The sequence below is a fragment of the Empidonax traillii genome, unplaced genomic scaffold, assembly GCF_003031625.1.
Source record: "Empidonax traillii isolate 1590-97213 ecotype Southwest subspecies unplaced genomic scaffold, ASM303162v1 scaffold31:size1920502, whole genome shotgun sequence".
Taxonomy (NCBI): domain Eukaryota; kingdom Metazoa; phylum Chordata; class Aves; order Passeriformes; family Tyrannidae; genus Empidonax; species Empidonax traillii.
The window spans coordinates 1846474-1869312 of NW_020955224.1; the positions used below are offsets into that span (position 1 = coordinate 1846474).

The window sequence follows — 22839 nt, forward strand, 5'->3', positions numbered from 1 at the left end:
AATCTCCTGAGACACAGCTGGTTTCCCAGGGATGGGAAGTGCACCAGATATCGTCTGTCTTGACTTTTCAAACTGTCACCAGGGAAAGTGTTTGTGAAGATTTGGATTCATAGAAGAATTGAAGAACTGATGGGAAACTGGCTAGAGGGGAAACAGATTGTGTTGAGAGGGAAATACTGGACCAGAGAGGACTTCACACACCAATAATTTTTTGATGATGCCACAAAAATTGAGAGTGTGCCAGTGGGATTTGTCATTGACATTTTTATGGAATTTTTTTAGGGGGTTAAAAGTGATGACTGTGTAGTGGCACAATGTTTTAATTATAAATGATTCCATCTTGGTCACTGCCTCTTCTGGGACTTTGCTCTGAGTTGCTTGCTCCGATGCTGTGAGCAGCCTGCCATCCTTGTGGCCAATGGGCGATGCTTGGGGAGGACTGTACGACAAAAATGGACACACGAGAATTAAGTTGAACACAATTATGAATCAAAAAGAAAGGGAAAAAATATGCTTCTGCATCATCTTAAACTACCACTGATTTTTCCAGTATGGGCAGAATAACTCACAGGAAAGAGCACTCTAAATGAGTAACTTAAGTTAAAAATTATTTGGTATGATGACAATACTTCATTATTAGTGCCCAACTGGATTCCTGTTGCCTTTCTATACAATTTAGCAAGACAACTATGTTTCATTTTACTTCAGAGAATGCATTCTCATGAAGGGAATCAACAGACTAAAACCTCTGCTTAATGCTAAGAGTACTAGCAGAATATAGAAACATACAGTCACTTTTCAATACAGAAGCAAATCAGAAGTTCTCCTTGGGTCCAGATTAGGACCAAAATCATTAAGGGTGTGGTGTTTTTTTTTTTTTTTCCCCAGTGGATATTATCTGCTTGCTTCCTAAAAGCTTTACTTGAGTAGAAATGCTTTACAGGGTGATGTGAAGCAATTGTGAAAGGTGCAATGCCAGTCCTCATGTGGAAAATACCTGGTGAACCAGCAAAGCCACCTTGTCTTCCTTTACATCTTCTAGACCTGTAGGTAGATAATGTCACCACTTTTCAAGGTTAACCAAAACAAGTACCAGCAAGCAAAACATACACAAAGGAAAAGGTGAATGAAAAATGGATGACTGCAATGGGGTCCCATCTAAGAGAAAAGGTCATGGTTTCATGGGTGGGTGCATATAGAGAAAAATCACTGTAGGGCATAAGAGCTGTCAGAGTACCCAGAAGCATCATAGGATTTGTGATAAGGAATCAGTGCAAAAGCTTGAAACAGTTCCTACTCTCCTGTTTTAGTTATGTACCAGCTTTTTAAATTCCGTGTCTCTCAGTCTTCTCTAGTATGCAATTCATATAAAAGTTTAATATTACAATATTCACACATTAATCCTGGTTGTCCCTGTATCCAATTCTGCCTGGTCTTGGGAAAGTATAAAATCAATTTATATAGCACAGCTGAAAAGCAAAAAATTGTTGGATTACCATACTGTGGTGTACAACAAAAATACAGTATTGTCTAGGGAAGTCTGTAGTTATTAGAGCATAAATACCAAACCCCCAACTCATACCCCTGAGTATTTGTTTTCTGCATCTTATAGAAACAAGGATCTATGCTGAACAATGTGACATTTCGTCACTTTGGATTTGCTATGATGAATAATATTATATGCTATTGGCTAGAAGAAATACTACTATAGTAACTAGCTCATGATTCTTTTTTTTTTTTTCTATATTTCCTAAGGGTTGCATATCTAGACTAAAATTGTTTAAAATAACTCACAGTAATTAATTTTTTCCAGAGTGCTAAAAATATAGGACAGATAAACAACAGTACTTAGATACTGCTTTTTAAAAACAGAGCAGACCCGTAACATTCTTGAAATTATGGGAATATTGGTATATTTTATTTGGCACTTTTTTGTTAGTAGCTTTCTACGTTGTTATTAGTCCGGTTTAGTGACCTAAGGCTGGATTCCCCCGTCAACAATATTGCAACTCTAATGAAATCCTTAGACATATAATATATAAAATGTTACATCTGAAGATGAAAGTATAAATGGGGTTGGTTGGTTTAAATCCAAGTAATGAGGTCACTTATTCATTTAGATCAGTAAAAAGAAAATCTTGGCATAAGCGATACATTAATATTTTATATTTTGGATTTGTACATATTTAACTCCTTATGATGATTCTTATAGGTCAGCAGTCAACAAGCACATGTTGTCAAATACCATCTTTATTACAGTGCCTTATCAGGAAAATGAGTGGGAGGATGTGTTAGGTATGTGCCCATTTATTGAAGCATATATAGAGCTTAGCATGCCTTTACTGCATCCTAGCTTTTGTTGAGGTGAAAGATGTGGTTTGATTATTTTTTAAAATTGAATTGTTTCAAAAATTAGTCATCCATGTCAAAGCATGTTTGTCAGGAATAAGAATTCATAGATATTCAGTGTTTGGATGAGAAGTGTGGAGCTACCATTTCCAAGAAGAAACATTTTAAAGTATTTTAAATTATTTATAATAAATAATCAAAAAGATAAGCTTATTTAAGCACATTTTATATATTAAATTCACTTAGAAACATGAAATATTATTGGAAATTGAAGAAGTCAATGCTTCTTTTTCACAAAATAGAAAGAAACCCTCTAGTTTTATACTTTTTAAATTTCTTAGAGCTTGCAACTTGAATAGAACTAGTCATTAAACTGACCTAGCTGAATAAATGGAGATAAAGAAAATATTCACCTTATATTTGCAGAAAGCTGACCAGACTCTGTCTTCGGGTTTTTCATTATTTCTGCCTCACACTTGATTTGAATTGACCTCAGTTTAGGCCTCAGATTACAAGTTTTATCATTTTCAGTGGCTTTGTTAGAAAACTAAACATCTCATTTAAAATTTTAGAAACTGGGAGGAGGTTGGGGGATTTACTGTATGTTAAATTGATTTCTATTTACTCTGAATCATATCCCAGGATAGCCATGGTAACTTTCTGTAACGAGAACACAGAAGGAGAGATCTCTTTCAGCAGAATCACCAGCAAATTCACTTTCTGCCTTTTGTTTTTCGTTTGAGTGATGGGAAGTTCAGAGGATCACAGAGCAGCATTATGACATTTCTTAAGGGTTTATAAATTATGCAGTCAGACTTGTTGGATTACAAAAGGCTGGAAGTAACAAGTGCTTCTTGCATTATAAATGAAATGGCTTATTTACTATGATGACATAGCTATATTAATTGTGAGAACTTATGATTAAAGGGATAGGCCTACGCTGTTTAAGATGTTAATTAGAAGAAACTCATTTTCGAGAAAAAACAAATGCATCTTTTTAGTTTGCTGTGGGTTTACTGAAGTGCTTTGCTGATTGTATTGTGAACGATCTTCCTTTTCCAGCCAATTTTAAGTGGGTTTTGATCATGCATTAGCCTAATGTTAAGGCAATAAAAGAATCCTGTATCAAGGTTCACGTTCAAGTTTTAAAATGGTGATCGCCTCCGTTGGTAGAAAATTCAGCTTGTTTCCTGCTGCATGACACTGGTCAGGCACCAGCTGGGGTATGCTGTCATCCATGAGTGTTGAACAGTAATTGGAGTAACTAATTGGAGGCACGATCCCTGAAATAAAGATGCTGGTTATTACATTTGCAATCATCTATGCAGGGCCCTCAAACCTGCCCTGCTGACACTGCAGCTTGTCCCCCGTTCTCCCTGGTGATGTTACCATGCAGAAGCAGCTCCTGCATGGTTCCGAGACCTCTTTTGTCTTCCATGGGTGTTTTGTCCTGCTTATGACTCCTTACATTCCTTCCCCTGTGCCCACTCTGGAGGGAGCAGCAATCCTTAGGCTTTCTAGGGAGATGTCAGTTTGTTTTAGCACAGAAATGCCCAGGCACTTGTCACACCTGAGTAGAAATTTTAAGGTTGATCTTACCGTCACTCTTAGGAGCATCTCTGAGTGACTGCCCCTTTCCAAGTGCTCATGGAGAAGAGGAGAAAGGGAGGTGGTGAGCATGGTGGTGGGCAAGATTTGGGAGCATAGAGGTCTTAATAGGAGGGTGCAATGGCAGGTGTTGAGTTGGCTTGGGGTGGGTTGGGGTGAAGGAATATGGAGAACATAGGTGGGAGGCCAGGGCTGTGGGAGAAGAGAGGATGAAATATAAGAAAAAAGAGGAATTGCAAATGAGGCAACCTTTCAGCCTTGTGAATGACCAGTTGCCTCTCTTGGAGCCTGTTGCCCTTCGAGTAGGGCTTGCATGTTCATTTTTCATTGTAGATGGGTGGGTTTGGTACTCGGGAACTGCATTGCAGTTGATTTTCTTTTTTTCCTGCCGTGACACTTGGGTGAGGAGAATGAAGCATCATGGTGTTCCTGATTTGATAGATCAGCAACTCTAGATCAGTGTCTTAAGCACAGTACCTGCCCCCAGAGGTCTTTTTTGCTTTTTTTCTCTTTTGTTCTGTTTCTTCTACAAAATAACTTGAACTTTTATGTTTCTTCCATTGGCTTGTTAGGCTCTCCTGGATAAGGCTCAGCCAAGTGAGGAGGGAAATCCAACAGTGCTGGGAGTTGGGAGCATGTTCTGCAGGGATAGCAAGGGAGTTTGTGATTCACATCTTAAACAGGGCAGGGTTTTACAAAGCTGCTGAAGTCTCAGGGAAGCTTAAGAATTAGTGACCCTTAAGGGATTAGAGAGAGTTTAGATTTTAGCAGGCATTTCACTAATGAAATCATAGGTTTATAAATTCATTTCACTTCCAAGGCTAGATGCTAATCGAAGCACATCCTTCCTTTTCTTGTTACTGGGGTACATGGATAGTTCAGTTAACGTCATCAACAGCGAGGAAGCATAAACAGCCAGAGGGACAAACCGTGGTGCCTGCGTGGCTTTCGCAGAAACGGGGCAGAAATTCATAAGGGATGAAAACGACTTTTCCTTTGTACAAGACAAGCAAACCCTTGGCATGTTTGCACTTGTGGCCCCTCTGTTTTAGTCCCAGAATGGCTTTTTACTGAGAGCTGGCCTAAGATAACCTGCTCCTGCAGTGTTTACAGACTCCTTATAAAATGTGCGTGCAGGCAGTCTGGTCCTGCCTCAGGCTGTGAAGCCTTTCCCTCCCTCTACCCCTGACCAGGATAGCGAGGACTTGCTGATTTAGTGAACCCAAGTGCAGGTGTTGCTGTACAAGAAGCTCATTTTCCTTCCTACTGAAGACAAATATTGAAAAAATTAGTCTATATCTTTAATATTATTACACGTTATGTGTCACTTCTCATTCACTGTGTGTATGTAACAAACTGCAACGAGTGTGATGCCTCTGTTCAAGAATGAGTGGAGCCAGTTCTGAGCTCACATCCATTATCAGTATGTCAGTGAAATGTTATATAGCAGCCTTAGAGGCAAAGAAGTCCATCAAATCTAGATTAGAAATGACCCCACCATCACCATGAATTTAAAAGGAGCTGTAAGACATGGAGGTGATGGAAGAGGGAAACAAGGAAAACCAAAAGTGAAACTGAGAAAAAGAAGCAGAGAAATACAGATTTATGGGATGAACTGAGGGATTCTTCCTCTTGCCTATTTCAGGCATGTCTGAAGTTCAGTTGTGGCTATCATGATTTCTTGTCATCAGAAATATGTAATTTTCTCCTGGATTCCAACATTTCAAGCTTTTCATGGGGGATGAGATGAATCATTACATGTTTAAAAATGTACAATGCTGAATTCTAGAAATAGTCTGTTCAAATTATTTACAATGGTTCATTTTACACCCCAAGGAGGGCATTGCTTATTTTTCAGTCTTCTGATTAATTTGATATCATTTATCTAACTGACAATACCAAGAAATTTAGGTAAATTTATAATATGCTTGTGTTTCATCTAGGTTAAGAGCATTGCTGTTTTCTGATGACCTCTGTTTGGTCCAACAGTAGAAATATGGTAAATACCACAACCCAAATATATTCTGTATCAACTCCATGCTTTACTGGTGATGATAACCTGATGTACTCGATAACCTTACCAGAAGGCATTATTCTACATTATGTTTTACACAATATCCATTAAAGGTCCTGCAACTTGGACTAAATATTAAACGATTTTGGTTACTGAAATGGTCAGTTCCAGCAGTAGTTGTGTAGTCTTTACTTTAGGGATTTAAAGCCATACATCAGCATACCATAAAGTTGCTGATACTGATGTAGTGTTGATTTTGATGGCTGCTGACCATAGTAAATTTTTACTATGAAGGCAACATAAAAATTTACTGCTTTATTTGACAAGTGTGTTGTATAGTTTTTACTAGAAGGTGGTGATGATTCTCCATTCCCTCTCAGCAAACATGAGAAAAAGTCCAGTAGTCTTCTTTTCCCCAAAGATTCATAGAAGAGTTTATAAAGAAGCAGAAGCCATTGTAGTTCTGAGTTATTTTTTATCTTATTTGATATACTTTTTGCTGAAGGGCAACACTTTTCTATTATAGCCAAAAGATTGGCTTTTGCTTTTATGTAACTTTTATGGTTCCTTCCAAAGACTTATCTTGTGGCTCTGGTTGAAAAGTTTTTTGGCTGTTTTCATTAAATTCTAAAGGGATCAAAGCATAAGATGTCTGTAGCATCTCATCTACAATGTAGGATTACTCTTGTCATTAGAAAAATACTGTATCACAACTTTGAGTAGCTGCTGTTAAATGCACAGCTTTGAAAAAGGAGAGAAACCAAAGATAGGAAGAAAAAAAACCAAAACCATCTACCAAGCTGTATCTCATTGAAGACATATTTACTACTTTTGAAAGGGTGGAGCTTAACTATATGAGATTGTGTGGAAGGGATTATTATGTAAAGTGTCCAAGCCTGCTATCATTAAAAAGAACTGAAATTCTCAGGGATGTTTCAGCAATATTGTTCTTAAATATTGTACCAGAAATTTCATACTTAAATATTTCATTCTTAAATTAAATTTCACACTTAAATATTTCATTCTTAAATATTGTACCAGAAACTGGTACAAGACTGATGGACTTAGCTGTCAGCTAAATAGCTGCTGAAACATTGAGCACACCTCTTGTGCAGGAGAGGAGCAACTCTGGTGAAAATCAGAGCAGTTCCTGGCTTCTATAGATGGTTGTAGTTGCTCCTTCAGAACACCTGGAGTGCCCTCAGTGCACTGGGAGATCCTCAGCACAGTGTCCAGTGACAAGTCCCCCGGGCGTTTCAGTGGGAGTGTCGCTGCACCTCCCACACACGTCCTTGCTTCCCTCTCAGCCAAAGCACAGGATGAGGTGGCACAACACTGGCTTCACTGCTTTGTGCCTGGATCATATACACCTTCACAAAGAAGCTTCCCATACAAGTGCCTCCCACTGATTTCCATAGGACTAAGATTTGGGCCAAGTCTACTGTTGGTATCTGTGGAGAAAGGATGCGGTTATAGTTTTGTATGCTTTGCTTTCATCATCTTACCATGAGAAGTTACTGTATTGCATGTGTAATCTGCCTAACTGACTATTCCCTGAGGCTTTTTCTTTCTTCCTCGCTTCAGTAACAAGCCAAGGAAGCAGTGATCCTGGGCCGATTCCTTGTGTCATCTCTTATTCAGTAGCTGAATAATAACTGGCTACTGACTTTGTAGAGACTAGAGGGTACATAATTCAATTTTCCTCATTCGTGTTCCAGTTTCTACTTGGGAATTCCCCTTGGGGTTAGATTTGTCTGCTCACAAACTGCACTCAGGAACCTAAGAGACCAACTTAATGCAAAAGGATCCCTAGGAGGAATGAAAATCTTCACTTGTGAAAGGTCACCAGAAAAGTGGCAACAGGGTCGTAAAATTAGCCTGCACCAGGGAAGAAAGCATTCTTGCCTTCTATGTTTTGTTTTGTGCTGACGGTTGCAAAATCTCTAACTTTGCATATTTGACTTAATGAAAACTGAGAAACAAGCTTGGCTCATTTTTTTTGCCAGGCAAATTGTGTGTGACCTCAGCACATTTCTCTTTTCTGTTGTTGCGGAGGCAAAGCAGCAGGCAGTTGTGTACTTTTCCCTGATGCAGCTTGGAAGAAAGAACATGTATTTCAAGGTGCATTGCAATATTCCGTGCCTGATTGCAAATTCTGAGATTAGTGAAGTAACAAAATTGATCTAAATGTCATGTTATCCCTTGGTTTAATGGAAAATAATTAAGATCATCGCTGGCATTATTAAAGGATGTGGGTTTGCTGTCTGAAGCATAAGAAGCTTCTTTTTAATCTCCGGTAAAAATGGACAGCCCTTCTCTGTTAATATTTCCTGCAGTGTGTAATCCCATGAATGTAATGACTGTACTTCTCCTTGCTCGTCATGTTAGCAAATGACAGAGAGTCTTGCGCAATTTGCACTTGAGGACTTGAGCTGTGAAGTTCAGAAATGTGTTTGACTTGGTTACTGCACTGGCCCTTCAGTTCTCATGATTAACTTCACTGGCTGGAGGAGTAAAGCCACGTAAGGGCAGATGCTCTGCTGCTCTTGTGCTGCTTCAACAGAGAAGGAATGCTAGTAAAATCTCTTCAGGAGAAGAACCGTGGGCATTGGAGCACTGCAGAGGGACAGAGGCTGGCTGTAGGTGATGGCTCTCTCCAGCACACATGGCACATAGGCATTCCTGGCCATCAGGTCACCTTCTGGAAATTGTAGCCTGGTTGGGGAGTTCAGCACAGGACCTGGGCACACATAAAATCAGCGATGTATGGAGTCATAAAGATGCAATCTGCTCTGGTGACCCGACAGCGTTCCCTGCCTCTGCGACCAGGAGCAGGTAACTGGACATACAAAGTGGATTGGTGTGGGTCTCTTATATTCTCCACTGGCAGCTGTCAGCCAGGGCACTGAATGGAGACATACAGTGTTCAAATGCCAGAGCCCTTTGTCACCTTCAGTGCTCTCCATTTGGCTGCTACAGTGTCACAACGAGACTTTGGGTGGGAGTGATTCGAAAGGGATGATTTAGCCTCGGGAAACAGAGATTTATTTTGAAAAGTCCTTTACTGTAATATCTTCCTTTTCTCTGGCTGTACCATGGAGGCACTCAGCCTTATCATGCAGGAAGTAGCTGAGGCTCTCTGATAGTATTCTTTTAAAATCAAAACATTAAAACTACAGTGCAATGATTTTCACATTTTCCAGGCATCCCTCCTACCGGCATTAATTGCCCCCCTGCTGTTCCTGTTCCAGAGCTATTTGCTTTTTCAGTATGCAGCGCTTGTTCAGTGCTGCACTAAACCTTTGTTGCTTTGCAGTAAAAAAAGCTTCCGTTTATGCAAATGGCATTGTAATGAGGTTGATAAAGTGATGAACAGTCACATTTAATGATTGCAACTGGTGGGGTTCAGTTTGTTATTTTACAGTTAATTTTGGGAAAGTAAAGGGCTTTACAAACTCCCTTCTGGTGTCAATGCAGTGGTATAGCACTCCCAGAACTGTGTTTTAAAACTGTAATAGGGCCAGCAAGATTATGTGATAGGGGGGGTCAAATACACCCAACATCACAGTGACCCTTTCCCCTGTGATAGATCTCCTGTCAATCTTGAAATCTCCCAGTTCTTCTCCTATTTGGATTACTGTATCTTTGGATGGCAGTTAGGTTTCATGCCCCTTTATTTATTTCCTCTTCCTCTCTGCTTCTGACACATTATTATTCTTTCCACTGACTGTACCAGACCTCCAAAATCCCATAGTCCCCAAAAGTAATTACAGATACATTACTGAGCAATCCCACTGGTAGGTTGGGTCAAGTGCTTTATTTTTATCCAGGTCAGCTACTGAGGCGTGTGGTTGACTTTGCTTCCTCAGTAGCTGCATGAAAAGACAGGAGTATTTCTGTCACCTGAGCATTTCATCTGTAGCTGGGGGTTAGTCCTCTCCTGGCCCTGGAGTACCTGGTACCCAAACAGGATTGCTAGTGGTCAGTAATGGAAGGCACAAGGTCCCCATGATAGATGGATAAAACTAGGAAAAGCGTGACTATGGCTGCACGAGGAGTAAATGAACACAGTTTGATTGTATGTTTGTCTGACATAGGGTTTGATGACCTACAAGCTTGTGCTGATCCTGGAGCTCCTGAACATGGATACAAGACACCCAGTGCAGGTGTTTTCTTTGAAAGTGTGGTGGTTCGGTTTCATTGCCAAGAAGGATACAGGCTTAACGGTACTTCCAAAAAACTTTGTGTGAGACACTTTAATGGCTCCCTGAGCTGGAAACCAAGTGATAAACCTGTGTGCCTACAAGAAGGTAAGCCAGTTTTCTTCAAGCAGTTCTCACTTGTCCATGTACCATATCTCTGTATCTCAGGACAAAACAGAAAAGGCTGGAGTCCATTTCACTGTGTCTTACTGGATACGTACTTTAGTTTCCCATCATAATCCCATTTGTTAGTTAAACTGGTACCGTGAGAGACTGTGTGTGTGCATGCGCATGTGTTGAAAGGGACATAAATGTGAAAGAAAAAAAAAAAAAAGGATAATTCATGTCTCCATGTCTCCTTTTAAGTACTTACAAATTAATGCAGAGAAAAAAGACAAACTCCAATGTAAGTAAACCGTATATAACTATTTATTAAAGCTGCCCACTTAATATTTCTTTCTGCAATGGTTTACTAGAAAAATAAAATCCATTTCCAATGTTACTGCTCCTGCTAATCGGGAATTTTAAGCAATTTTGTTTCATAATGTGTGTGTAAGTCAAGTAGAAAAATCGAATATGCATAGACAGCAGAGGTTTAAAGTCAGGGTAGAAGTTTACTCTGAGATAATTCAAACAATTATGGCATAAACCAATTGATTTTTATTGTATTCTATACTTGAAATTGTATTTGGTTGTAAATAATCAGGACATTAAAGTACTTTCTTCTTCTAGGACTTAGAGGCAGGATTAATTTGAATTTCATAAGTGTAAATTTTGGCCAAGGTACACGTAAGCAGCACAAATTATTTATTTCACCAAGTATATTGAAGATATAACATGACCTTGTGGTTGATTTATTTTTGGTCAAACTATTAAAATCAACAGACATGAAAAGTGTTAGTTAAATCGAGTGCGTACATTTTAGCTTTGTGACTCCTCCACCAAAGTCATTAACCATTGCCTCATTGTCTTCAGGGCTGAGCAAGATAAATTCTATTTCACCATTTAAAATCTGGTAAATATATGGACTTCATTCAAAAGTATTCAAAGACTTAAGTGGCTCATAAACACACTTACTGCATAGGATCATGCATCACTCAGCGTGTATAAAAACTACAAGTGTTTATTTATGGTAGTGGGTGGGTGAGTGTGAGAAGCCTGTACCAGGGCAGGGGTGTGCAAAGGGATGTGCCCCAGCAGGATCAAGCAAGACCTGGGAGGAGCACACTCAGGAGGTGCATGTGAAGGGAACAACCCAGAGCAAAGGCCTGTGAGAAAGTGGTGCATGAGATATTGCAGAGAGTAGCCAGAGGCAGGTGGTAACTAGTCCATGGGCTTTCAGGTAGCTGCCTGTTGGCAGGAGAGGTCTTGGTAAAATACGGTCTCCTGGACATGTGTGAGGCCACAGGCTGCACGGGTCACAGTTGTGAGCTGTCCTGTGGTTCGCACTGAGAAGGCAGCTGATGTCTGGAACGTAAAAGGCAAAGGGTGGCCAATAACACATCATGTGGCCTCATGGGTCAGCTACCTGATGCCTTTAAAGTAACTTCTGTATGAAAATCATGCCCTCTCCTGTACAGACATTTTTCCTAAATGTCCTTGTCTTTCATCTTGTGGTTATTTAAGAAAAAAATGCATGTAGAGTGACAGCAGCGTCTGTCTAAACTGGCTATTCAAGCTACCAGAAAAAGCTTTAATGCTTGGAAAATCTGTTTTCTTAACCACTGCAGGTAGCTTCTAGGGATTTTTTATACATCTTTGAAATGTTACCTGTATCATCCACTGCAGTTGTTAAAATAAGCATTAATGTGTTTTATTAAATGTTCAATATTCAGTGGAAATCTGCGGAGGAAGTTTCTGATCACAATGCCGTCAAAAGCAAAACTGTCACCAATGTCAGTGTGTTCAACAATTGACCCAGGTGTTTTCAAAAAAGAAAGAAATTGGAAAATGAGAGTGTGATGGATGATGTGACAACAGTTGCTTAAGTGACAATAATTACTTTCCAGCACAGAACACTTAAAAAGGATTGCTACCCAATGCTCTGATCAAGCAAAGCACTTAAGCTCGAGCATAACTGTAATTATGTGATTAGTCTTGTTAAAGTTCTGTGCTCAGAATTAGGCATATGCAAAAATGTATTCTACTATTTGGGCCAAAGAGTAGGACCCTGATTTAGGATTTAGTGAAGCAAGTGCTTAAGTACTTTCCTGATTAACATTATAATAATACCCAGGTGTTATTAAAACAATCCTAGGCTTTGGCAGTAGAAAAAAAGAAATTAGATTACAGAATTAGTTCTTCTATCTGATGCACAGTAATTCTGCAATCACATTGATTCAGAAGAAATACTAAACAAAGGCTCAGTGGCAGTCCATGAGACCCAAGCATTTGCTTAAGTGATTTTTAGAGTGATCCTTTTGCATACTGGGAGCAGAACCGTGACAGAGGGGCATGGCAGGGAGGTGTAGGAACACGGTGCATCTGGAGAACAGTTAAGAAAGAACAATAACAGGGTTTGCAATTCTCAGCTGCCTAACGACATACATAAAAGTCTACATTGCAGAAATTCTGTAATGATATATAGAAAGAAATCTGAAATTTCTAGCAAATCCTGGAGAAGGAAGAAGCTAATGTTGTACCATTCATCAATACCTATCACAAGGTGAAATAAACTTTATGCTGCATTTACTGTGGGGGCTGACTGCTCTGTGTGCCATGCTCTGCTCTACATGCCTCTCGTACCGCGATATATAAATGTCAGATATTGCCAGCTGAGCTTGCACGCTAAAAATGCTCAATACTTTGTGGCTCATTTATTCTCGGGAGTTTAGATTCAACTTAGGATAATTTAGATTCAACTTAGGATAATTTTATGTCTGTATGTTATGTATGTTTAATTGTCTTTATGTGTTTACTAGAACAATCTCTAATCACAAATGGATGTTATTTACCAAAGGAAGTAAAGCAACCTGTTCCAGAACGTAATTGATTTTAGAATTAATACGTTTGCCTGGAGCTCTTCACCCAATCAATTTGATTTTATAGGTCTGTCATTTCTCGTTAAGAGGCAGGAGATTTTAAGTGTCAGTATGAGAATAAAGTTGCACGACTAGGTGCCAAATAAATGCCCTGTCAAAAATCTGTGTGCTTCAAGTTATGTTTTCTTGTTGATCTACAGCATGTTGTGACTGTAACTTCCATCAATTCTAATATGGTTATGCACATAAATACCAAACCTCTAAGGTGGGAATTTTGTATTTACTGTTTAAGAGCAGTATGTCATATTGTTCACACTTTAATCTCATCTCCTCCCACTGTGATAACGTGGCTGCTGAGGCTGTTGCCCTACTTGGAACAAATGTTAGCTCTTTCCTATGAGATTGAATCTAAATTTATAGTCTGCTTGGAGATGGCAACCAAGAGAAGAGTTGTGCCCTTCTGTCTCTGTGCTTCTTCAGGCAGATGCCTTTGAGATGTCCTCAGTGCCTTCTTATCCCACTGACCAGGGAGATAAACCTGCAGTGAAAGTAGTGGACTGGTACATAGTTTGGCTACAGCTTTCCTGTAGGACATTCAGCCCTCATTTTTCTTTACCTTTGTCCCTGGATCTGTGAGATGACTGCAATATTTTTATTTCCCCATCTCTTACCTGTCTTACCAACTGATTCTTAAGCCTGGTTATGAGCACTCTATGCTTGTAACTCTGTGCTGCAGAACAATAGCCACAGGTAAAATCTCTGCACTGTTGTAATACAAGCAAAGACAATAAAGGGAAAGTGTTATTTAATATGCCCTATAATACTGTGTTTGCCATCCACAGAACTATCCTAATAAAACACTACTATGGATTTAACACTATTAAAAAAGCAAGAGACAATACTGACCTTAAATATTTACTTTTAAGAGCAAAGGGTCCAGATGAGCTGTCCCTGCACTAAACCCATTCTTCATTATGTTTCTTTTATCTCTCCTTGCTGTTTCTCTCTGTTCCAGCCTGTCAGTGGTGTCACTAGATGTAAGCAAGGCTAATTCAGAGACCACTCCACAGTGAGATACATAGGAGCAGTGGACCTCTGCATTTGAATTTATGTACAGGCTACTAAATAAAACAGTGTCAGAGCACAGACCAGGGCACTGTTTTCCAATTGTACACACTCTTACCGTATTAGAAAACTCCCTAATGTGGGTTTGGCCAACTTCCAGTAGTACTCCAAGCAAATCCTTCAAGCACCTTCTGGAGTAGCATGGAGCGGGGACAGTTTTTGGATGGTAAGGGCTCGCTTGCAATAGACACAAGCCGTCCCAAACCAGCTGGTACTCATGGATGATGTGGCTGTCTCCACGGTGTCTAGGTCATGCCTTCCTTCTGAGTTGCTGTTGTGGCCCAAGTGCCCCTGGGAGGAGGCAAGGTGGTCCTCCTTCCCCACGGGCAGTTCTGAGAGATGATGCATGGTTTGCACATGAAGGAACACACTATAACTATAGTGATTAACAAATTTTAGTCTTCAGACCAATATTCCTTTGATGGGGGACACACTTGTTTTGCTACAGGCTAGAGCTCCTATCATACAAAAAGCTGCATCTTCATGAAAGTTAGGTCAAGATGAGTCCTTGCACTTGGCAGGGTGCTGAGCCTGCTGTCTGTAACCCAGCTCTTTCTGCCCCTCCAAGATAAGAAATGTGTTCTTTTGGCTGACCCATTTTAATTCTCACATGGTAGATATAAGCAGATCATGTAAAACTGCCAGGAAAGAGTGTAAGCCATAGCCTTTGCTGTTCAATGCTGGCTAAAGACCATGTATTTCCTTAAATGGTTTAGCAGCTTCCACGGATTTGCTTAAAAATTCTTAGACTAAAGTAGTTTATTTTCTAGGACAGGACATTTTAAAATTCAGTCACTTACTTTCAGCTTTTCCAAGCAGAATTGGTGCCAGCTAATCCAGTCGTTTGCGGAGAGGTGGCTACTGCAATTTATGCCTGACTAAGTGCTAAACAATATGAATTCAGCCAGTGGGAAAGCATTTGCTTGCAAGGCATCAGGAAAAAGAGCTGTAATACTGTGGTCCAATGGTCTGGCATTTAGCTGGGGCTTGTAATAAGCCTGTTACCAAAGTCAGACAGGATTTTGCAGGCAGAGGACGGTGGGTGCAGTGAGCAACTTATCACTGTTCTTTGCCAACATCTAGACGATTGAAACAGTTTGATCTGTACCTGTTACTTGGAATAATGGGGATGAAGTCGCTATAAAAGATCATAGCTACGGAATCAATTTCCCCCACTTTGGGAGTGAAATCTTGTATTTTACTGCACCATGTGTATACATACCTCCTTTATTTGTAGAGCAACAGGAAGCTGTTATGTCAAGACAGTGAGGTGTTCACTGATGTTACCTTCTGGCATCTATCTCTGACCTCCTCCTGTGTGGCTGCCAAGCAGGTTCTCCATGTATCTCATCCCATCCTCAAGGGTGCCCAGGACAGCCTCTTCGTGGCAGTATTTAAGGCTTAGTATAAGGCATTTCTTGTGGGGTATCCTCTGCTGTCTCATCTGCTGATTAACTTGCTAGAGAGAGTGAGAGAAAAGTGTTCAGTCTTTGAAAGTGATGTTTGCACCCTTGGTATAGCCTCCTGTTAGGGTACAGATCCTCCCAGACTTGGGCATTTATAAATGAATAAATTCTAAGAAAACTTCTTGCTGCAGTTTCTCAGCTTGCCTGGCAGGCTGCCAGCCCTTCCCATTACCAGCAGCAGGAGGCACCTGCAGCAGCTGCCAAGAAGCTGAAAGTAAAAAGAGAAATGGAAGAATTTTTAACCAGTAGTATGTCCAGGCCCAATACCAGAAGTTAGCTAAGTACAATGTGTTTTAAAAAACATCCCTGTGATGGGAAAGCACAAAGGAAAGTATACGTCAATTGGGAAAGCGATACTCTCCCACTTCATGTTTGTAAAATTTAGTCCTGGAGTCTCAGAGTAATAGATCACCCTAGTTTGCCTAACTAAGTAAATACATTATGAAATACATTTGTTCTTAGTAGTTTGTGTGTGCTATGCTAAATGACAGTTTATCTTGTTTCTACTTGGGCTTCTACAGAAACAAACAAGCTGTCAGCATAGCTTTACTTTGTGCATACTCACAATTAATTGCTAAATAAAAATTTAGCTTTGCCTGTTCCCCTTTAGCAAGACTTACCCATGAAAGTGGCAGAAACTTTCTCTTTTATGCAAATCTCAATGGACTTCTGAAACTCTTTTTTTTCGCAATAAATATTGCATTCCTGAATTAAGATAATTGTCTTTCATGGTAGAAGTATTGGGGGGGAAAGCAGCATAACACAGGCTTATAATATTTTTAGTGTCTTTCTTTTATTTTAAGTACTTCTGGAGTTTTGGTGCCTGGAAACTTTTATCACCATCTCTGTCATGGATCGACTGCTGGAAGACAAACAGAAATTCTCTCCCAGTATTTAGTCTTTTCGTCTCTTCTGTTTAATCTCACTTTGCATTTTTGATGAGGATAAACTTTGAGTCACCTGGTCTATTCCCTCATACCCTCTTGGCTTGTTTCTCAATTATTTAGTATTAGCAGAGGGATTCTTCCTCCATCTCACCCTTCCACTTTCCACATCTTTCAGTCTTCTGGGTTTTATTCTATATTTGGTGTCTTTAGCACTGGCATATACAGAGAGATATATGACTGTCTGATACGTGTGTCACAGACAGCAAATAGAGCCTGTGCCTTTATATCACTACAGGTTTTTAGTCCCTTGCTGAGGGTCTTCTACAAGCACTTGAGATGCTGCTCAGGACCTTAAAAATCGTGTCCTCTAAAGGCATATGAATGCAAGCACATAAAACTATCTGATTTAAAACATAATCAATGAGGTTAATGTGAAGACATTCTTATAACGAACTCTGTGGAATGGAGCTGGATAAACCCTTGTAAATGTACCTGATTTTCATCTGTGTCTCTGCTAAAACAGCAGTCTTTCTGTGTCCCTCGTGCCATATCTGTATTTTCTTTCGTCCTGTCCTTAGTGCTGTCAAAGAGTCTGCCTTCACATGGGACCCTGGGATTGTCAGACACTGGGGTGTAATTTGCACTCATGGTGAATGGAGGGCCAAAATTAACAACAATCTCCCTAAAAGCTCCTAGTTTTGTTTGTTTAAAAAAGGCTGGGGAAATGATCCATTATTATAGCACCTCGGCTTCTACTGCAGTGCTATAGACTGTAAATTGTACTTAACTAGGGAAAGGGCATTTTTACTGAAATGCGTGTATTTTCAAAACAGTTTAAGCAGAGCACTTAAATGCTAACTTTTGTTTAAGAGCTTGATTACTGAACAGTTAGCCATGTTTTTTTAATTAAGTTACTATTTCTTTTTTTCATGAAGTCACAGATTGCCTTGTTCCTCATGTTGAAGATGCAGAGATTCATAACAAGACATACAGGACTGGCGATAAGTTAATAATCAGCTGTCATGAAGGATTCCAGATCCGTTACCCTGACTTAGACAATATGGTTTCCATATGTCAAGACGATGGAACATGGGATAACCTACCTTTATGTCAAGGTTTAGTACTCCAGCACATTCTGTTTTATAGCTCATGCATCTTGTGATAGTTTGCCGATATTTTTTCCTACAGTTGTAAGAATGTCAGTGATCTGATGAACTCCACAGTGCAGTATTTGAATAATTCTGCTGCTAAGATTTTTTTGATTTCTCTTCCATGTTGCTCACTGCAGGAAAGAAGATGCTGCTTTCTGAACATACCCATACTTAAAATACTACTTTAAATATTACTTTTTGTTTGTAAATCTGACACAAATACATTGCATTAAAAAGAAAAAAACAACCAGGGTAATCAGTCAGAAGTTCAGCAAAAGATCTGATGGGCAACTGACATTTTTTCACTAATTAATTTGTGGAAAGATTTAAGCTTCTAGCTGCAATTTATCTTTCTTTGCCTTGTGCAGAGGGAGAGAGGCTGGAACCTGTTCTTCTGTCAGAGTTTTCAGCAGAACTGTTGATTAGGTTCACAGTCCATTAAACCTGTAGCTATTGACTAAAAATTCAGGGTGTGTACCAGAGTGATTCTGGCCAGAAAAGCCATTAACTATAGGACTAGTAGTGTCAACAGCATGGGATCCCTGCCCAGCTGTGAGAATTGTGACTGTGAGAAAAGACTGGGGATAAGCCAGCTTTAGTGAACGGAAATTCAATAACCTTAGGCTCCTTTTACCTTCACATTTCTGATAAGCACGTGTTAGTACCACTGACTTCGTTTTAATCAGTTCACATCTTGCTAACAAGCTTGGCCCACTGAGCAGCATCGAGAGATTTTAACTGTCTCTGCTGAGGAGAAAAAGTCTTAACTTACCTCAAACCCTTATGTCAGCTCTTGAAGCTAACAGTTCTCTGTAGTCACTTAATTACACCATCCCATCAATTTGCAGAGTGAGGGCAGACACTCAGGGGAACTAGGACCCTTCTCAGGAGTGACAGCACACCAGACTGTCCCCCAACATCCTGTCTTCGACTATGGCAGAAATTTAGGCATATTAGCAGAATAGCACAGTGTTTTAGATGTCCACATTGTATCTGAATAGTGCTAACAGCAAAGAAGAATTTTCATGAACCCGTAGAAAGAGTGGACACCAGTTTTTGGGTCTCTTGTCATCAGTGGCATCACGTGTGATGGTATGAAGTGTACAGCCCTTGTTTGAGAGTGGGTGCACCTTGCATCTAATTCAAGTATATTCAGACTCTTAGGGTTAGGTGAGATGAATAGTCGAAAGATTAATTTGCAGGTACTTGTTTGCCAAAGGTCCAGGTGGAAACTTCAGGACAGACAGTATTAACTGTGTAAGCAGAAGATCCCCAAGTACCCCTTGGCTTGTTGCTTTCGTCTTGTATTTATACTGTGAAGCACAATCAACTGCTCCTACTCCATATTTGATATTAACTGCTTTCCAGTATAAAAGCAGTGCTAATACAAGTCAAGAAATCAATTGCACAAGACCCAAGTACTATGATTACCAGACATGCACAGGATAGGCAATTCAGATTCAAGTATCTGAACTATTTTGCCAAATTCTTGCTGCAAAATTGTCCACAGATTTTTTTTTTTGCTACATCAAACACTAATAAGATCAAACCCACTTGTCTACTTGCACTAGGTAGCCTGTCAGTTACATTTCTATGGCCCTTTGATTACAACAGGCAGGGGAGTCTTATGACACTAAGATGCCTTTTTCTTCTGCCCGAGCAGTGATAAAGGATTATAGACCGTATAAGAATCCAACCTCTATTTTTGCAATAAGATGATAAAATTAATTACTGATCTGGAATGATGTGAATTACCTGGCAAAAAAAGAAGCCAAAATCAAGTATTCAAGCAGCTTGAGTTGTTTGGAGACCTAAGAATTTTCACAAATGCTTGGCTGTCATACAAATTCAAGTAAATCTCTGTTCTGCACTACAGGGAACATAATGAGCATTAAAATTCTGAGCCAGCAGGACAAAATTTTCCCTGATACAGTTCAGAGGAGAGTAAGCTGGGTCTTGCTCGGGCAATCTATGCTCTTTCTGTCCCACTGGTGGCTGCTTATGTCATCCTGCTCAGTGGACTGCTCAGTTTGCAGGAATTAGTGTGTTATGTGTGGGGCATACCTGATCAGGGTACGAGCAGCATCCCGTAGATAGGACACTTGAAGCTTTATTTGAGTGGGGACAAAACCAGCTAGTAAAAGAGCAATCAAAACCTTTGCTCTGGCAGTACAGCATGCTGCAAAAATCTTTCAAGCTTTTTGTGTTGTTTTCTTTTGGTTTTGTCCCTCTCCCTCAAAAGACCGCTCCAAGGAAATGACTGCCTGAAATGCTATTGAGACTTTTTCTCAGTTCTCAGACTGATTTTCTTTTCCCCCTCAGGCTTGAAGTTAAGGGCGTCCTATGAACATCCTTCACAAATTCCTAGTAGTGGCAAGAGACCTATTTATGGATTGCCATAATGCAGCTTCCATTAGTCACATAACTTTAAAATGCTATTTTTCATTCCCTGATTACTAGTCATCTTTTCTCCACATTATTGTATATTAAAAAATCAACAGTGTTAAGTATTACCCAGAGGGTCATTTCTAAGGCCATGAGGAATGACACATTCAAAAGACATGCCATCTATTAAATTCACTGCTCTCCCTTGCCCCAAATGTGGCTGGTGATCATTTAACCACCATTGCTCAGTAGTAACTGTGATACAAATCCTACAGAAGTAATTCCAGAAGTAGAACTGGTATGTAGTCTCGATTCGGACAACGTTTACAATTTCTGGTGATAACAGGTACCTTAATTTTTTGATAACCTAATTGGAGACCTTGTTCAGTGTTTATCATGGGACAGCTCCTAGGAAGTCATACACTTTCTCAAACTGAAATTTCATAATCATTAATTCTGCTTGCAAATCTTTTACAGTCGTGTGCACTTTGTCACAGGAGCAGTTTAATATTTAAGATGGTTTACATGTCTGTCACTTTTAGAGGAGGAATAAAACTCATGGTTTATATAAATGACAATCTTTATTTTTTAAAGATCCTACCTCAAAAAGAAATTGCCATCTGCAAAACTGATGAATGTTTGTTAAACAAAATACTGTCAGTTTCAGTAAACCTTTCCTGGTTTTTCCTGGGAGTGAATCCCACGCTAGCAAAGTGTGTGGGCTCAGCAATAAAAGGGTTTGAAACAGGATAATGAGGCATATGTATCTGAGGGAGATCATGCAGACATGCCATTCATAGTGGAGAAGATGAAAAATATCACACTCCTCGATTTAGAAGTTGTAACTGAGATGTGTGAAGATGACTGAGATAAGCACTTCATAATAAAAGAAACCTTCCTCTTCTTAATTTGCAGGTTGCCTGAGGCCATTGGTTCTTCCTCATAGTTACATTAACATTTCTGAGTTCGAGGCCTCCTTCCCTGTAGGAACAATGGTGTATTACCAGTGCTTTCCTGGATATAAACTAGAAGGGGCAGAGATCCTTGAGTGCATGTATAACCTTATCTGGTCAGATAGCCCACCTAGGTGCCTTGATGTGGAAGGTAAATCTCTTCTTGTTTGTTTATGTTTCCATTTTGCAAAACCTGCATGCTGTGTATGATTTTAACTCAGGGCTCTAAGCACGGTTCCACTACATGTGATGTTCCCACTGGCTGTGCAGAGCCCATCTGGTTTTCCCTGCTTGCATCCTACTGTGCATCATGGCACCATCAGCTCTTGGTGTTCCCTAACTAATGTTTGCTCTCTCAGTGTCCAAAGTGCAAGAGGGAAAGCTCCCAATGATGATTACTGTGCCCTTAAAATGTAAATTCTTTGCTGCCTTTCTTATCAAAATACTGAAGAAGTTAAGTTAGGGAATTCACATTCCTGTGCAGATGGTAAGAGTTCCTGTACATATGGATATATTTCCATGATAAACTAAAAAATACTCCATAGAAACTCTTAGTTTGGTCTGTGCCAACTGCAATCATTATTCAGGGCTACACAATGCTGCACACTTCAGTATTTGTTGTCTCTCATAGTAGTTAACCTTAAAGAAGGATTGGCAACTAAAATGACTGAGCTAATTTATTGATTAGAACATAGAGACCATTGAGTGTGAAACAGAGGTAAATTGTATCAAGCCAAATGGAATAATCTGTGACTAAACCTGCAGTGCTGGAATGGAGGATATTGTAGTGCATTTATATTTGCATCCCATACATTTAGAACAGAGACAGCAAATCGACATACATTACCAAAACTGCGTGAACTACCCTCCTGCATCTTCATACCACATCTTTGAATGGAACATCCTAGGGAGTCATCAGACTCCAAATACATCCTTTGCATTTCGTTCCCCTAACAGGACTATGTTTTTGTTCTATTTCAAGCCTGTAGGAAGCTATCTATATGTAGAATTTAGCTAAAAGCAATTATAGGATTTCATATGTGATGCTTATGTCACTGAACTAAATGCTAAGCACTCTGGAAGTGCAGAAATTTGCCAGAAGCTTCAACAAAGTGATACACTGCACAAAAATAATTAAATGATCCTTATTTTTAACTTACAATTCAAGTTCCAAAATACGAAAATGCCTTTGCAATTTTGGAATGGCAAAACAAGATGATTTTTTAAATTTATTTAACACAGCATGAAAGATTAATCCGCAATCAGCTCTATGTAAGCCTTTTTTTGGAAGGCTTGTCTTCTGTTGTTTATAGCATGGAAAATACATTAAAAAATCAAAAGGGCCCTGTTAGGCTTAATCCTAGGAATACAACTGATTTGATAAAAATAACAGTTCTTCAGTTAGGAAAGTAAGAGTATTAAAATACAGAAACTCAAGTGTTATGAAGCAGAAAAAGTTCTGTCTTACTCTCACTTAATACAGGTGAGGATTACACCTCCTATCAAAATACCAAGAAAACTCATGTCCTCATTGTTTATTGCTTGTATTATAAAGTCATGAGAGGCTCTTTTTCTTGATAATTAAAAACATGAGGTAAGAACTGCTGCCCTCACAAGTCCTGCATTTTAAATAACATGTCAGAAGTAATCATCCCCGCTCAACAATGATGATCTGTGATAGGGGGATCATAGTGTGCCAGATGCTGGGCCTCTAGGAT

General features: G+C 39.6%; 1 protein-coding gene across 1 annotated transcript in view; it reads left to right on the forward strand.

Annotated features, from left to right (window-relative positions):
- The first annotated feature begins 8733 nt into the window (after nt 1-8733).
- The window catches only part of SUSD4 (sushi domain containing 4), a 32191-nt gene continuing 18085 nt past the window's right edge, over nt 8734-22839 (forward strand). The window contains exons 1-4 of the mRNA XM_027911446.1: nt 8734-8806; nt 10069-10281; nt 17568-17747; nt 21084-21272. Coding sequence (XP_027767247.1) covers nt 8734-8806; nt 10069-10281; nt 17568-17747; nt 21084-21272 — 655 coding nt within the window. The remainder of the gene's footprint in view (nt 8807-10068; nt 10282-17567; nt 17748-21083; nt 21273-22839) is intronic.